At 43.5% G+C, this 13305-nt stretch overlaps 9 protein-coding genes across 9 annotated transcripts; 5 read left to right on the top strand and 4 right to left on the bottom strand. All coding sequences in view use genetic code 12, as the record gives it.

Annotated features, from left to right (window-relative positions):
• Positions 1 to 383: 383 nt before the first annotated feature.
• Positions 384 to 1694, bottom strand: CJI96_0002838 (2-aminoadipate transaminase; the record flags this gene model as incomplete). The annotated part of the gene is made up of 1 exon (XM_029033659.2): positions 384 to 1694. The coding sequence occupies one exon, from the start codon at positions 1692 to 1694 to the stop codon at positions 384 to 386; it is 1311 nt and encodes a 436-aa protein (XP_028892251.2).
• A 705-nt stretch (positions 1695 to 2399) lies between these two features.
• CJI96_0002837 (uncharacterized protein) lies at positions 2400 to 2741 on the top strand (the record flags this gene model as incomplete). Its single annotated transcript, XM_029033660.1, has 1 exon — positions 2400 to 2741. One exon carries the CDS (start codon positions 2400 to 2402, stop codon positions 2739 to 2741), a length of 342 nt encoding a protein of 113 aa, XP_028892252.1.
• A 145-nt stretch (positions 2742 to 2886) lies between these two features.
• Positions 2887 to 4272, bottom strand: CJI96_0002836 (uncharacterized protein; the record flags this gene model as incomplete). The annotated part of the gene is made up of 1 exon (XM_029033661.2): positions 2887 to 4272. The coding sequence occupies one exon, from the start codon at positions 4270 to 4272 to the stop codon at positions 2887 to 2889; it is 1386 nt and encodes a 461-aa protein (XP_028892253.1).
• Positions 4273 to 4356: 84 nt separating this feature from the next.
• Positions 4357 to 5259, top strand: CJI96_0002835 (uncharacterized protein; the record flags this gene model as incomplete). Its single annotated transcript, XM_029033662.2, has 1 exon — positions 4357 to 5259. One exon carries the CDS (start codon positions 4357 to 4359, stop codon positions 5257 to 5259), a length of 903 nt encoding a protein of 300 aa, XP_028892254.2.
• Positions 5260 to 6133: 874 nt separating this feature from the next.
• Positions 6134 to 8758, top strand: CJI96_0002834 (mRNA-binding ubiquitin-specific protease UBP3; the record flags this gene model as incomplete). The annotated part of the gene is made up of 1 exon (XM_029033663.2): positions 6134 to 8758. The coding sequence occupies one exon, from the start codon at positions 6134 to 6136 to the stop codon at positions 8756 to 8758; it is 2625 nt and encodes an 874-aa protein (XP_028892255.2).
• Positions 8759 to 9374: 616 nt separating this feature from the next.
• PGA48 (Pga48p) lies at positions 9375 to 9812 on the top strand (the record flags this gene model as incomplete). Its single annotated transcript, XM_029033664.1, has 1 exon — positions 9375 to 9812. One exon carries the CDS (start codon positions 9375 to 9377, stop codon positions 9810 to 9812), a length of 438 nt encoding a protein of 145 aa, XP_028892256.1.
• Positions 9813 to 9977: 165 nt separating this feature from the next.
• On the bottom strand, positions 9978 to 10307 carry OFR1 (Ofr1p; the record flags this gene model as incomplete). Its single annotated transcript, XM_029033665.2, has 1 exon — positions 9978 to 10307. One exon carries the CDS (start codon positions 10305 to 10307, stop codon positions 9978 to 9980), a length of 330 nt encoding a protein of 109 aa, XP_028892257.2.
• A 414-nt stretch (positions 10308 to 10721) lies between these two features.
• Positions 10722 to 11480, top strand: CJI96_0002831 (3-oxoacyl-[acyl-carrier-protein] reductase (NADPH); the record flags this gene model as incomplete). Its single annotated transcript, XM_029033666.2, has 1 exon — positions 10722 to 11480. The coding sequence occupies one exon, from the start codon at positions 10722 to 10724 to the stop codon at positions 11478 to 11480; it is 759 nt and encodes a 252-aa protein (XP_028892258.1).
• Positions 11481 to 11487: 7 nt separating this feature from the next.
• On the bottom strand, positions 11488 to 13101 carry CJI96_0002830 (uncharacterized protein; the record flags this gene model as incomplete). The annotated part of the gene is made up of 1 exon (XM_029033667.2): positions 11488 to 13101. The coding sequence occupies one exon, from the start codon at positions 13099 to 13101 to the stop codon at positions 11488 to 11490; it is 1614 nt and encodes a 537-aa protein (XP_028892259.2).
• Positions 13102 to 13305: the final 204 nt, after the last annotated feature.

The following is a 13305-nucleotide window of genomic DNA, read 5'->3' as shown; positions in this document are numbered from 1 at the left end:
CAAGAAAGTGTTGTTTTACTTAATTAGCGCAGTGCATCTTATATTTATCTGTCATGATATTTGAAGTTTAATAGTTTTCATCACATAAAAGAGGAATAATTTCAGTGTAATTCCTGAGAGGAGACTCACGAAAGTGTGCGAAACAATTGAGCTAGAGTTGATCTGATGGGGGGAGCGACCCAAAAAAAAATTAAAAAAAAAAAAAAATAATCAACTAAACTACCACACCTATTTGTCTCAGAGTATGTAAATTCACTGATGCAGTTCACAAGATGAGAAAACACTCGCCGAATCGAAGATTCATGAGAACTAAAAGTTAAATACACCAAGATCTACGCTGAAGATACTGCTTTAACGTTTAATTCTTGAAATGAGTACTAACTCTAGTAAAGGTCTGGATGAGCTTCACGTAACACCTTTCCCCATTGTTCGATGCCTTCCTCGATCTCTTGTTCGTTCAAAAGAGCTACGCATAAACGGGCTCCAATCTTACTCCACCCTAGGGAATCACCAGCCACCTCAAAATTCCCTCCGTCTGCTATCACCACATTGTGGGTCTTCTGAAGCGTGATTATGACCTTCTGCAAGTCGACGCTCAGATCTTTAATCTCTACCCAAGTGAAATAACCTCCATCGCCACCGTAAATCTTTGTGTGCTTCGTTGGAAGGTGCTTCTCCAATGCTTGTCTGAGTGTCTGGGATCTCAGCTTGTATGTCTTCTTATAGAACTCTATTGTCTTATTCAAAATCCCATCCTCGATGAAATGCTGCACAACTATCGAGTTCAACTGCCCAGGTGATCCACCTGACTTGTTGGCACCGGTGGTGGCCAATTGCAGAGCCAATGCCAGAGATACAGTTTCCTGCCAACCGACTCGAAAACCTGGTGCTATAATTTTCGAGAATGAGGCATTAGAAACGGTATTCCCGTAAGACCAATTCTTGGGCAAAGTGTCTTGATCAATTTGACTAAGCTTTCTGACAGGAGGTTTACCTTCGTAGTGGAGATGGTCGTACACATCGTCAGAAAGAAGTAGCATGTCGTGTTTTCTCGCCAACTTCACGAGCTTTGACCTCGTAGACTCACTGTAGGTGAGTCCTCCAGGGTTCGAAAAAGTTGGAACCAAATACATCACATAGCGATACTGCTTTCTTTTGCCTCTTCCGGTGGGATCGATCAAAATGTTAATTTCGGTATCTCCCACGGGCTCCAACCCATTCTTTTGATCGTGATACTCCAATTGCTCTTTCAAGTAGTCCAAATCAATTTCATATTGTTCGCCAGGGGTTTCCTTTATTGCTGTCATTTTTCCCTCAAAACCAGCATCTATGAATGCGTAATTGATCAAGAAGTACGTGGGCAGTACAATGAAAGCCTGCTTTGTAATCTCTGTGCTTGTAGTCGCCAATAGTATATTTTGTGCCCCATAAGACGAACCTCCCGTCAAGTTTATCTGATTAGCCAGCAAAGAGTCCCGATCAAATTGTTTATTCACCCATTGAGCTAGCGCTTGTCTAGCTGTTAGATTGCCTGGATCAGTGCCATACTGGAGTGGGTGTCGGTTATCGGGATCCGATTCGTAGTCTGTGTGAGCAGTGTCTCTGATAACTCTCGTAAAAGCATTTGAGAGCTCTTCCTTTGGTAGGAGATCGAGCGTAGGGTGCCCCTTAAAGAAATTGATTTGTTTGGGCATAGAGCAGAAGGATGTTGTTCGTCGAGCTTATCAACGGTACCGCGGAATTGTATGCGAAATATTGCAAGTGGAGATCCACAGTTGGAGTGGAATTGAGTGGTGAATACTTAAGATACCAAATTTAGCACCATAAATCAAATGAATAATTATATGATATTGTGAGTTGGGCTTTGATTGGGGACGTTATGAAATCAACTTTTAAATGTTTTTCTTCTTCAAAAGAATCTAGCCTTACTAGTTGTACTAATTGTCATTGGTTTTGCAACCATTTCGCGAACTGGTCTAAATTTATAGGCATCTTACGAATACCTCATAGACATGAATCTGGGAAAATGAACTTTTTATCAAAGCGGCGCAACTATTAACCTACATCAAATATTCTAAGGTAATACAAATTACAGTATAAAACCTCGTCAAGCTTCTTGGAGACATTCGGTAAAAAAGTTACTCTCTGGCTACTATGCTAGCAATCGACCTATAGAAATTGCTTTATATGATTTTTAAGTGATCGAGTCGGCTTTAATCAACCCCAAGTGTCACTGATCTTTCGATCTTCAAAATAGCCAACCTGGGTCTGAATGGAAGATCTATCTTTCCCCAGACAACCGTGGGTGTACAGGTGTCAACTGCCCAATAACCTTCGCACAAAAAGTTTTTATAACATAAAGATATACTAAAGTTTTAAACATTACATATCGCTAAATTATGGTGTCTGCGGCAGGTGTCATTCTCAGCGCCGTCCTTGGTGCTTCTGCCAGAAGACTCCAGGTCCAACTTGTGGGAAAACAGTTCGGCAGAACCTGGGATAGAGTGCCTGGCTACGCTTTGTCCATCGGTGCATTTTTGGGTGGTTATGTTATCTGTGACCACTTTGTCCAGAGAAATAGACACTTATTAAACAGAAGGTTGGCTCAATTACGTGAACAGAGAGCTCAGGTCGATGCATTCCATGAGTTCGACTTGGATGGCGACCACAGAATTACTGCCTCAAAGAGAACACGCAAGTTCTTCGAATTGTTCGACAAGTACGGACAGGACTATAAATAAACTGCCCCATGTCCGTCAAATGACGCCTTTCATCACTACCTTCCATTTTGTATTCGTATAGTTGCATCACCACAATAATATATCGTGGTCCCTTACCGTGTATTAATATTTTGTAGGTATGGTACAAGTCAGGAATGCAATGAGATCATTCCAGCCCGATGTCCTCGGAAGCATCTTCATTCGCGTCGTCTTCATCATCATCTTCTTCATCCATATCGCCGTCGGAATCATTTGCGGCACTATCAAACTCCTCGGCAACATCACTATCATCCGCCTCGTCACCCTCCTCGACTCCACCAGTGTAAGTGCCATCTTCTTCTTCGTCGTCACTATCTTCTTCAACAGCCACTTGTGGGGCCTCTTCGACAGCATTGTTCTCAGACTTGTCTTCTGGTTTCTCTCTCAACTTCGCATCAAATGAGTTGTCTTGAATCTTCATCCTTCTGACAAAGTCATCGATATCTTGATAGGATTGCTGGTCAATCATGCTAAACTCAATAACCTCATCTTGACTTTCCAGAGTTGCTGCGATTGTAACCAACATATTAAATGTGAATCGTGTTATATCCTTGTAGGAGATATCTCTTATTTTTGAAAACTCAATAAGGAGAATCGGCTTCTTAAATCCAAATATCATAAAAGCTGTTTCTGAATTGGTATTCAAGAGCAAAAGGCTTCCTTCTTTGGAGCCCTTGTAGGCACTGGCAGCGACGAAATCAGAAATTGAATCATTCTTCGTTGATACAGCGATTGCTGTATCTGCGTTGACTTTCATCGTGTTATGAGAGGGCCTTGCTAATGGCATGAAATTGTGAAGCTCAATGCCACATAGACTAAACTGCCTTTGCAAGAAGAAAATGATCTGTTCATTTATAGGCTTGATAGCATCTTCATTATCAGGATCGGAATCAGTTACCTGGTGCTCAGCATGTGGAGGAATCTTACCATCTTCAATTAGTTGCTTTTTGACAACATCCAAGTTAATGTTGCAAATGATAGGGTCATTTTTTGTCTTGTCGAATGCGGCGTCATCTTGTAGCCACAAGCATAGCATGCCTGTATCTTTTTTCGACAGGACAGTAGAATTGCCCAAAATTGGCGCCAACATACAAAGCTTGACGGCAGACTTGAGACCCGTTAGTGATAATTCTGGTGTTTTATTGGCGATGTTCACTATGGACAAAACGGGGTGGGGAACATTGTCTGCGATGAGCAAATGGAACAAAAGATGGTACTTTTTTCTCACGGGAGACGTGAATGGCAAGTTTGATAACTGAAAAATTATTTCCTGTGGGTTCACTGGTTCAGTGTACTTGACATGATAAGGGTTTGGGGGACCATTGTCGTTATTTGCGGCAGCAGGCGCTAACGCTTGCGGTTGCTTTCGCTGTACTGGAGTCTTCCTCTTTTTCGTGGTAGTCAAGTAATCGTGAATGTCATCGAGAATTGCCCGGCTTGAAGGTACTGAGGTTACCAAAGCATTCACTTTGGCTTGCAAATCAGCAGGCAAAGTGTTGATCCACGAGTCCATAGGTTGGTAATGTTGGGAGTGTTTATTCTAGACGCGAAGTAATGTCAATACTGTAGCAGTTCGCATACCACTCCAAGCTCCAGTATGACATCCGAGGAGGCCAAGGGGAGTCTTCTAGAGGACGAAAATGCCCGATTGTTGACATTATTCCCTGCTTTGGCATCAAGGCTCCTTAAAAGACAGAGATGTGTAGACAAAATTTACGAGTATATAAATCACTTACTGCAACAAGAAGACGATGCTACTCTACGGCAAGTCAAAGAAGACATTGAAAAGCTAGATAAAGAGAGGAAGCTCAAAAACAGCTTTCACGACTCTGTCGACCCCAATAAGACCATTCTTTTGACCTATGCTTTTGGGGATATGTACACACAAGCATTGTCTATGGCCACTGGAGGTAATATTAGAGCAGATGTGTTGAATGCTGAAGAGTTGAGACAGGATCAATTGGAAGAGCTTGTGAGGCAGTTCATGACGGGAAACCAATCGGAAAAGATGTATCCCATATTTCTCAGGGTATACAATAATATCATCGACGAGCATGTGGCTGTGAAGGAAAGAAACCATTGGCTCGAGCTACGGCGTATGCTTGGAAAAGTTGGAGCTACGTTGAATCTTAACACTAAGAAGGTGGGGATAGACAATGATCCATCGGAGAAGAGAGGCCGAGTATGGCCAGAAGGTGGGTACACTAGCGTTGATCCATACAATTGGTTTTGCTCCAGTGAAGAGTTCATTTGTGACTCAGGCGACGACAAGGAGCATATTTCCAGCGAGCAGCTACTAGAAGGGTACGAGAGGAATGAGGTAAACGGGCGACTCTTCAACTTCTTATTGAAGCGTGGGCCAAAAGTGCCCAAAAAGCTTCCAATTTGCACCCAATTGTTGGCTGTCTTAATAGCAGCATACAATTACGAAAGTATACCGATTCAGATAAAGCAAATTTCTGAGCCATGGCAGGTACTCGAGGCCTTGAGTATCAACTGATGGGCCGAGAATGTTCACAGTCAGAACTAAAGACAGGAATCTCTCAAGAGCTTTCGTCAGGTGGTGCATTAACACGATGTTCCAGGAACAGAGAAAAATGAAGCAAAAATTAGTTCGAGAATTATTCAGAAACATTCATCGTGTACAATAACGCTCACATCATCTTAAGGTTGTCGATTTTTTGAATTGCACTCTGGCAAATCAAATCTTTCACACGGGCTATTGTCGGTGGACCCCCGGAGCCGCTCGCGATCGTAAACTAGTTACCAATCGTGTGAAGGCGAAAAAAGTTTGCTTTCCCAGCCACTGGGCCAAGGGTCCCACAGAAATGCTACTGTGCATTGGCAGAATAGAATTGGATAAACTGTCAGCTGGCAGAAAACATCAAGATTCACTGCAACTCACAGCTTGATGATTCAATAGAATTGTGAGCTTCTTGTCCTGAGAGAAGAAATATTTCACCAGATCCTTTTTTTTTCGAGCAATTTTTGGCTAATTTTTTTTCTCTCTCGACATATTCCGCTAGACTTTCTCAACGAGATATCTTCAACTTACTCTTAAACACTCCCCAAAAGTCTAATCCATTTCGTGCTGCTTTAATAATACCTGGCCAATTTGTCACTCAAATTAATTTGAATCAAGAGTAAATTCTTTCACCCTTCACACATTTTGCATCGTCCCCTTTGGCTTCACCAATCAAAAACCTATCGAAGCTTATTTGTCGTCTTCCATACCGTCATCGACCTGGTCCTTTTCATGAAGCATTAACGGACCCCTATTTCTCCATCAGCGCAGTACACTTGTTGTAATAATCCGTCATTTCATTTTTATACACTTTCTGTTTTGTATCAGCATCCACTAATCGTCCACTAACATGTCCACATCGAAAGTCACAACGCCGTCCTCATCCAAACCAGCAAACAATAAAGAAGGTTCTTCTTCGAATTCTACATCGTCGCGTCCCTCAAGTGGACGTCAGAGTCGTTTCAGGGGCGATGTGCCCGCCTTCAACCCTACGGGACAGTCCCCTTTCGTGTTGGCCCAACAGTTCCAGACCCCTCCCCAGGCATTTCCTCAACATCATCAACCATACCAGCAGCATCCGCAGATGATGTACGGGAACCAGGTGCCCGGTACATACATGCCATATATGGCATACCCCGACTACATGATGGGGTACCAGTACTTCCCTATGCCCACCACTCCATTCCCACAGCCCTATATGGCTCCGCATATGAACAGCATGACCAACTACATGGCTCCAAACAGTAAACCAAAAAAGTACTCCAAGGGGCAAAATGCATATAATAACACTAACAGTCATAATAATCACCAGGGACCTTCCATGGACCCTAGCATGGAGGGCCTTCCTCAGGGCATGCCTCCAACGACGCCTTCTTATGCACCGTACTCAACTCGTTCAGAAACTCCCAGTACGGAATCTTATACCCCACAGCATACCGAAGGAAGCCATGAAGCGACGCTACCTGAACAAACACCACCATCTCCCCATGTAACTACCGAAATAGAAGACAAAGTATCAGAGCAGCGGCTGCCTTCTGTTGCCGAAACTTCTCAAGGTAGCCCGTCGGAATTGAAGATCGCAAAGGAAGCCAGCGCTCAACTTCCACAGGAGGATGATTGTAAGGATGCTCGCCGTCTTCCTCTCACATTCAACACGACTCTTGACGAGTATTCTAGCTTGAGAAGATCTGATGCCAGCCTAAAGCAGACTCTATTACAGTCGAAATTGGCTCGAGTTCAAAAATATGTTCAGCAGCGAAAGAACACTTCCGGATCGTCCAACCTCCTAATCAACAAAAACGGACTTCGGCAGCTTATAGACCACGGAAGTGGAAAGTTTGCGCAAGAGCTTATTTATCCTGCTGAGCTTCTCGATGTCACTGAAAGACTGAACGACAAGGAAGTGAACGAAAAGACACAAAAAACTATACCTACCAACTGGGCCTCAGTATTGCAAAGCACTGCCGCGAAGAAGGTTAGCAAAAAGACTTCCACGCCTTCTAAGCCTGCTTACACCCCAATTGAAATATCAAGAGATGCCTCAGCGACACCGCCACAAGACAGCAGACCACAATCCCTTGGAGTGTTACTGTTTAGAATCTTGTTTGACCCTAGCTTCTCCTTATCTTCCTTCCCATCGTACAGAATCAATCCAAGAGGGTTGACAAATACAGGTAATATCTGTTACATGAATGCCGTTCTCCAATGTCTCATGTTCTGTGAGCCGTTCAATAAGCTAATTCGCTATGTCGATGAGAAAGCTGTTGGGTCACTTGATAAAAATTCACTGCAACCTATCATTGACGCCACTATTCAGTTCATTAAGGACTTCTTGAAGGTGACTTCCCAGAATGGTTCTAACAACAGCAACGGCACTCTTAATAGCCATGGCATAGTTATTGGCCGTCCACTCTCACCCGAGGTTCTCTACCAAAAGTTAGTCGAAAACACCAAATTCAAGCACTTGAAGTGGGGACAGCAAGAGGACGCCGAGGAGTTCTTAACTTATTTTCTTGACGGCCTTCACGAGGATTTTGTCAAGGCAGCGGCAGGTATTTCTCCTGCGCAAATTGATGAACTCATAGAGTCTTGTCAAGCAAACACAAATGACAGCACAGTCAAACAAAATATCAAGAGCAAAATAAAGTCAGCGTACAGGGTTACTAGAACTTCGCATAATGCTGGCGAGGAAGAAATAGATGCTCTGGAAGGAGAAGAAGAGACTAGTGGTTGGTCTGAGGTCGGCACCGGGAAACGGGTTTCCAAAAAGAGGGTTGTCGATGTAGAACCATCACCAATCACCCTGATTTTTGGCGGCAGGTTCCGCAGTGTCTTGACAATCCCAAAGGGCAAAGAATCACAATCTATCACCGTTGATCCTTTCAGGTGTATGCTGGTTGACATCACCCAGAAGGGTGTAACAACTATCGAAGATGCGTTGTGGAGTCTGCATCAGATAGAAAAAATTCCTTTTAAGATTGACTCTGAGAGGGAGGTCATCGCTAAGAAGCGTACATTCATCGACCAGCTTCCGGAAGTATTGCTTCTTCAACTCAAAAGATTTGCATACCAACAGGAGGACGCCAGCAGCAATGAAAAACGGGATGAATCTGACGAGTCAAACGGCAACGAAAGAGTCGCATATGGCACTATAGAAAAGGTTATGAAAGAAGTGAAGTTTGGGTTGAATTTGACGATACCACCAGAATGTCTTTCTGCAACCCTTCGGGCAGCTAACGAAAAAACTGATTACAAGCTCGTCGGTGTCATCTACCATCATGGCCGTAACGCCGAGGGCGGACACTATACCTGTGATGTGTACCGTAACGGCATTGCCGAGTCGGCAAACGTGGGGGACAAGAAGTGGTTACGTATCGATGATACCGCGGTGGAAGCTATCACTTCAGACGCTGTCATCGAGACCCCCGAGGCTAAGGATAAAAGCGCCTATATCTTGATGTACCAGAGGAAATAATCAAATAACATCTGAGATGGGTGACAGACGAGGAATAGAGAAATAGAAGAAGTAAAGAATGAAATACATGAGATACATGGTCATAAGCTTATTTTGACTTTCATAATGTGGCACCACCAAATACTCTAAAATGATAGAAGCCTAAATGAAAGGGCTGCATGTGCGAGTGCAGAAGAACATCTAAGGAGAAAAACAGCCGCCACACCAAAACAATATTTTGCCGCTTCTAACAGAAAACATTTCTGGTATCAAGATAAAAATAGCGATACCACGAGCAAGCTATTCTTTGTTTTCACGTACTTGGAAGGCGATTCCCGAACAGGCACGTTTATGCAAGATAGCGTCTTTCCATGTGTGGCTTCACTGTGGCTGGAAGTAATACACAGTTTGACATCTCTGCTGAGTGGCCTACGCCATTCTCACGGAAGTGGCTCCCCTGATGCTAAAGTAGACAAGCCCATTCTTAAACAGGCAAAATGCTCAGTAACAAAGCATGTTTTTGCTGCACCATCCGAAGCGTGGCTCCGTAGTATAAATTAGTTCCAGTTCCCTCTTCACCAACCTTCTTCCTTTTTTTTTTTTGCAACCACTATCCAAAACTAGTCCACTCGCTTAAATGAAGTTCTCAACTGTCGCTGCCGCTGCTGCTCTCACTGGCGCCGCCTCTGCTCACGCCAACACTACCGTCACCACCCACATTGTGGTTACTGACTACACCACTTACTGTCCTGAGCCAACCCACGTTGTGGTGAACAACAAGACCATCACCGTCACTGAAGCCACCACTTTGACTGTCACTGGCCCCTGCACCATCCCAACCACCATTGTGCAGCCAGCTCCAACTCCAACCCAGCCAGGTCCAGGCGGGCCAGCTCCAACCAAACCAGGTCCAGGCGAGACTGCTCCAACCACCACAGCGCCTGAGTCGAAGCCTCCAGCTTCCTCCAGCCAGCCAAGCAGCATTGCTGGAGTATCGACTGCTCCTAACAATGCTGGCAAGGCCGCTGTTGGTGCTGCTGCTGGATTGGCTGCCATTGCTGCCGCTCTTGTTTAAAAAAGCATAGCATTTCTCATGATCTACACTCGGTGGATTTCTTCCTTTATTCTTTCATACTCATCTTCACTCCGAAATTTTCGTCCCAAAGTCAAAACTTTTTCGCCTATAATTTTAATGGAATCTCTTATTTCTCACTTATTTATTTGTAGCTTCTTATATTGTTCATTGGGGAAATTCCTTGAGAGTCCTCACCACTGGCGTGTATGGGTGAATGATAACGTTGTCGAAATCCCACACATCTTCTTTGGCATAAACGTCCTTTTTCAACAAGTCAATGACATCAGACTTCTTTTCAGCGGCAATCGTGAAAGCTGATCCAGCAAACTGCGTTCTCTCGTCGTCTTTGAAGACAGGCCCAGCACTTGTGACATTTCCGCTCTCCAACAATTTCGGAAAATTCTGAAAGTGTTGGGGTCTAAACTTAAGTCTCTGATTAATCGGCTTATCGTAAATGATTACAAGCCACTCGAGTTTTTTCAATGCTTTGCTCATAATTCTTATTTTTAAATACTTTTCTTTTTTAAAGGTAGTATTTGTGGGGTAGTAGACTTTTTCTTCAGTGCGAGAACGTCTAATTTCCGCCACACTTGTCCAGAGTTATCAAAAAAATTGCTACAAATTACTCAAGGAAATGTCCTTGAAAGGGCACCATTACTTTTCGACCTAAAACAATATATTGAATCTAACCAAACATTGCTGGTATTCTAGGACTTTGCAACTTAAATTGTTGACCAATAGCCGTGTCACAAGACGGTCGCTGTCTCTTCTTATTTTGTGCCATTTTGAGATCCTCACTGCTGAGCTCTCTCCCTCTGTTGCGTTACGTTTGCTATCCACAAGCAATTGCTGCTTCTCAAGCCTCGTCTGTATAAAAGTTTACCTCCTCGCAACAGTCTCTTTTCATCAATGCTTGCCGGAAGACGTGCTATAGTGACGGGTGCCTCAAGAGGCATTGGCTTGAGCATCTCCAAATCTCTTGCTGAGTTGGGTGCCTCCGTGACAATGTTGGCAAGAAACTCAGATGCCTTATATGACAACGTGAAAACGTTGGCAACTCCGGAGAAGCAGGAGCACAAGTTTGTCTCGTATGATCTTGCAGCATTGGCTCGTGGACAGGAGCCTGAAAACCACGGTTTTTTATTGGAGGCTTTCAATGAGTCTTCAATTCTAGTCAATTGCGCTGGTACAACTGCAAATACTCTATTGGCAAGGGCACCCCAGCAGTCCATCGTGGATACCATAAGTACTAATCTCATCGCCCCCATCGTGTTGAGCAAGTTGGCTATAAAGCCCTTTACAAAGATCTCGAAGCTGCAAGACCAAAAACCTGTCATTGTCAATGTTGCCTCTGTTCTTTCGTTCACTGGCATCACCAGTCCAGGTACTACAGTTTATGCAGCTCTGAAAGCCGGTCTTTTAGGGTTTACGAAGTCTCTTGCATCCGAATTGAGAGGCTCCATTCGTGTAAACGCAGTGTTACCAGCGCTTGTGAAGGAGACAGATATGGGAAAAACGGCACCAGCAGGAAACAATTTTCCTGTGATAAAGATGGAAGATGCTGTCAACAACACAGTAGAGCTTATAACAGATGAGTCTCTCAATGGAAAGTTACTCATAGCAGATGGCAAGGGCCCTCGGTTCTTAGAAACAAGTCCCAACAAATAAACATGTATTATAGATCGTATAATTCCCATGCAACATGCTCTACGTCCATTTCACCCAACACCAGATTCTCCTTGAAAAACTCTCTGAAGAGCAACTTGGACATGCGTAAACCTTTTTCGTTTGGGAGATCTCTAATCCAAGCAAGAAGGTTGACAACTTCATCAAACTCACAGTTATGAGCCATAAGGTAAGCCAAGCTATGGCTAGCGCTGGGTAGTTTGACGCCTTCAAGGTCACATAGGTCAGGATTATCAAGGTAGTAAGCTTGTAGCACGCGTATGTTAAAGAAGAAGTCACTGATTGATGAGTTTGCTTGCTTGAACTTGGAAAGCACATCCTCAAGTTTGATTATCCGGTTTCGCAGAAGACTGTCTTCAATGTACGAAATTGCTCCATCACAATGCCTTCTCATGAACTTAAGCACGTTTATCAAAGCTTCAAATGTTTCCTCGTTGCCACCATCCAAGGAGTTGAACACACAGTCACTGCTTAGTGATAGCCAGGTTCTCACAAATTCGGTGAAGTCATTTATACCCGCCTGTAGTGTTCGGAGAGCCGTAGTAGAAGTCCTTGAGGAGTCCAAGGTTTTCTTGAATAAACTGATTATTTGCGCTAATATGGACATCATGAGCGAGGTGTTATGTGGATGCTGCGGGTTTCTTTGCAATGTCGAGTATATATGAGGTAGATCGATAACGTCGGTTAGAAAAAGTCGGTCTGTTTTGGCGAGAACATCAATGAAGAGACTGTCGTAAGGTTCGTAGAGTTTAGCACTGACATTAATCGAGTCGAGTTTACAAAGGAAACATAACCGTTTCCAATAGCCAATGCCATGAAAGAGCCAGAAAATTGGTATAGACGGATCGTGCTGAGCAACTTCACTTGTCAACTCTTTCACTGCTCTTTGGTCTGCATCGATTGGCAGGAAAATGAAGAATTCATAAAGGAGTGTCCTCAGGAGAGACTTTAGATGAGAATCGTCTTGTTCCTGAAGCCAATGAACAAGGACGGGAATTAAACAATACAAAGTTGTTCTCAGATTGAATATAAGAAGGTGAATGACATAACCGTATAGCAAGTCTATCATATGCGTTTGCATGACATACTGTGGTTCCATTGACAACCAGTCATCAATATCGTCGGCAAGTTCATCTTTGTACTTCTGTAAGTATCTCGGAATGCTTTCTGCATCGAATAACGCCGTCTGATTCAATCTATAGTGAGTGCTTTTTGTTCCCAATGTGATCATTTTTCCGACCTTCAAAGATGAGATTGTTGATAATTTCGGTACTCTAGTTTTTGCTGGAGGTCCAGTTTCCAGCCACGCTCGAACAATGCTTTTGAAAAGTGTGAATATTTCAACGTAAGTTTGGTATATTTCAGGGTTCAAGTAGGGCTTCAAATAAAGAAGACGGTCGTCAGAAGTCGAAGGGTTTATAAACTTCACTGACTGTCCATGATTCTCCTGGACAATGTCGAAGCTTTCTATACCGAGATCAAATTTGAAGGGATGTTTAATGTATAACCCAGTAAGCGAAGCAATTTTCGAGATCAACGGTCGAATTATTCGTTTGCATCTTGGTATGGTGAGAGTACCTTTATGGGTGTTTTTCTTACGCATAGCGCATTGGTTGTGAGCTGTTTGATTTTCCGTTAGGCGACTCTTGGACGATATTGCAAGATGATGATGCAGTGTAATGAGCGCTATATCATCAGAAGATTATCTCTTTTGTTTCCTTTCGATGGAGTTGGTAAGAAGGTGCAATATTGTGCAGTTATCTTAAATCAACATACACCTATAGAAAGCTGCGCGACCTAACAGAAA

This window comes from Candidozyma auris, chromosome 3 (assembly GCF_003013715.1).
Source record: "Candidozyma auris chromosome 3, complete sequence".
In the NCBI taxonomy this organism is placed as follows: Eukaryota; Fungi; Ascomycota; class Pichiomycetes; order Serinales; family Metschnikowiaceae; genus Candidozyma; species Candidozyma auris.
The sequence above is the reverse complement of the archived record's forward strand: the minus strand, read 5'-3'. Positions and strand labels throughout refer to the sequence as shown.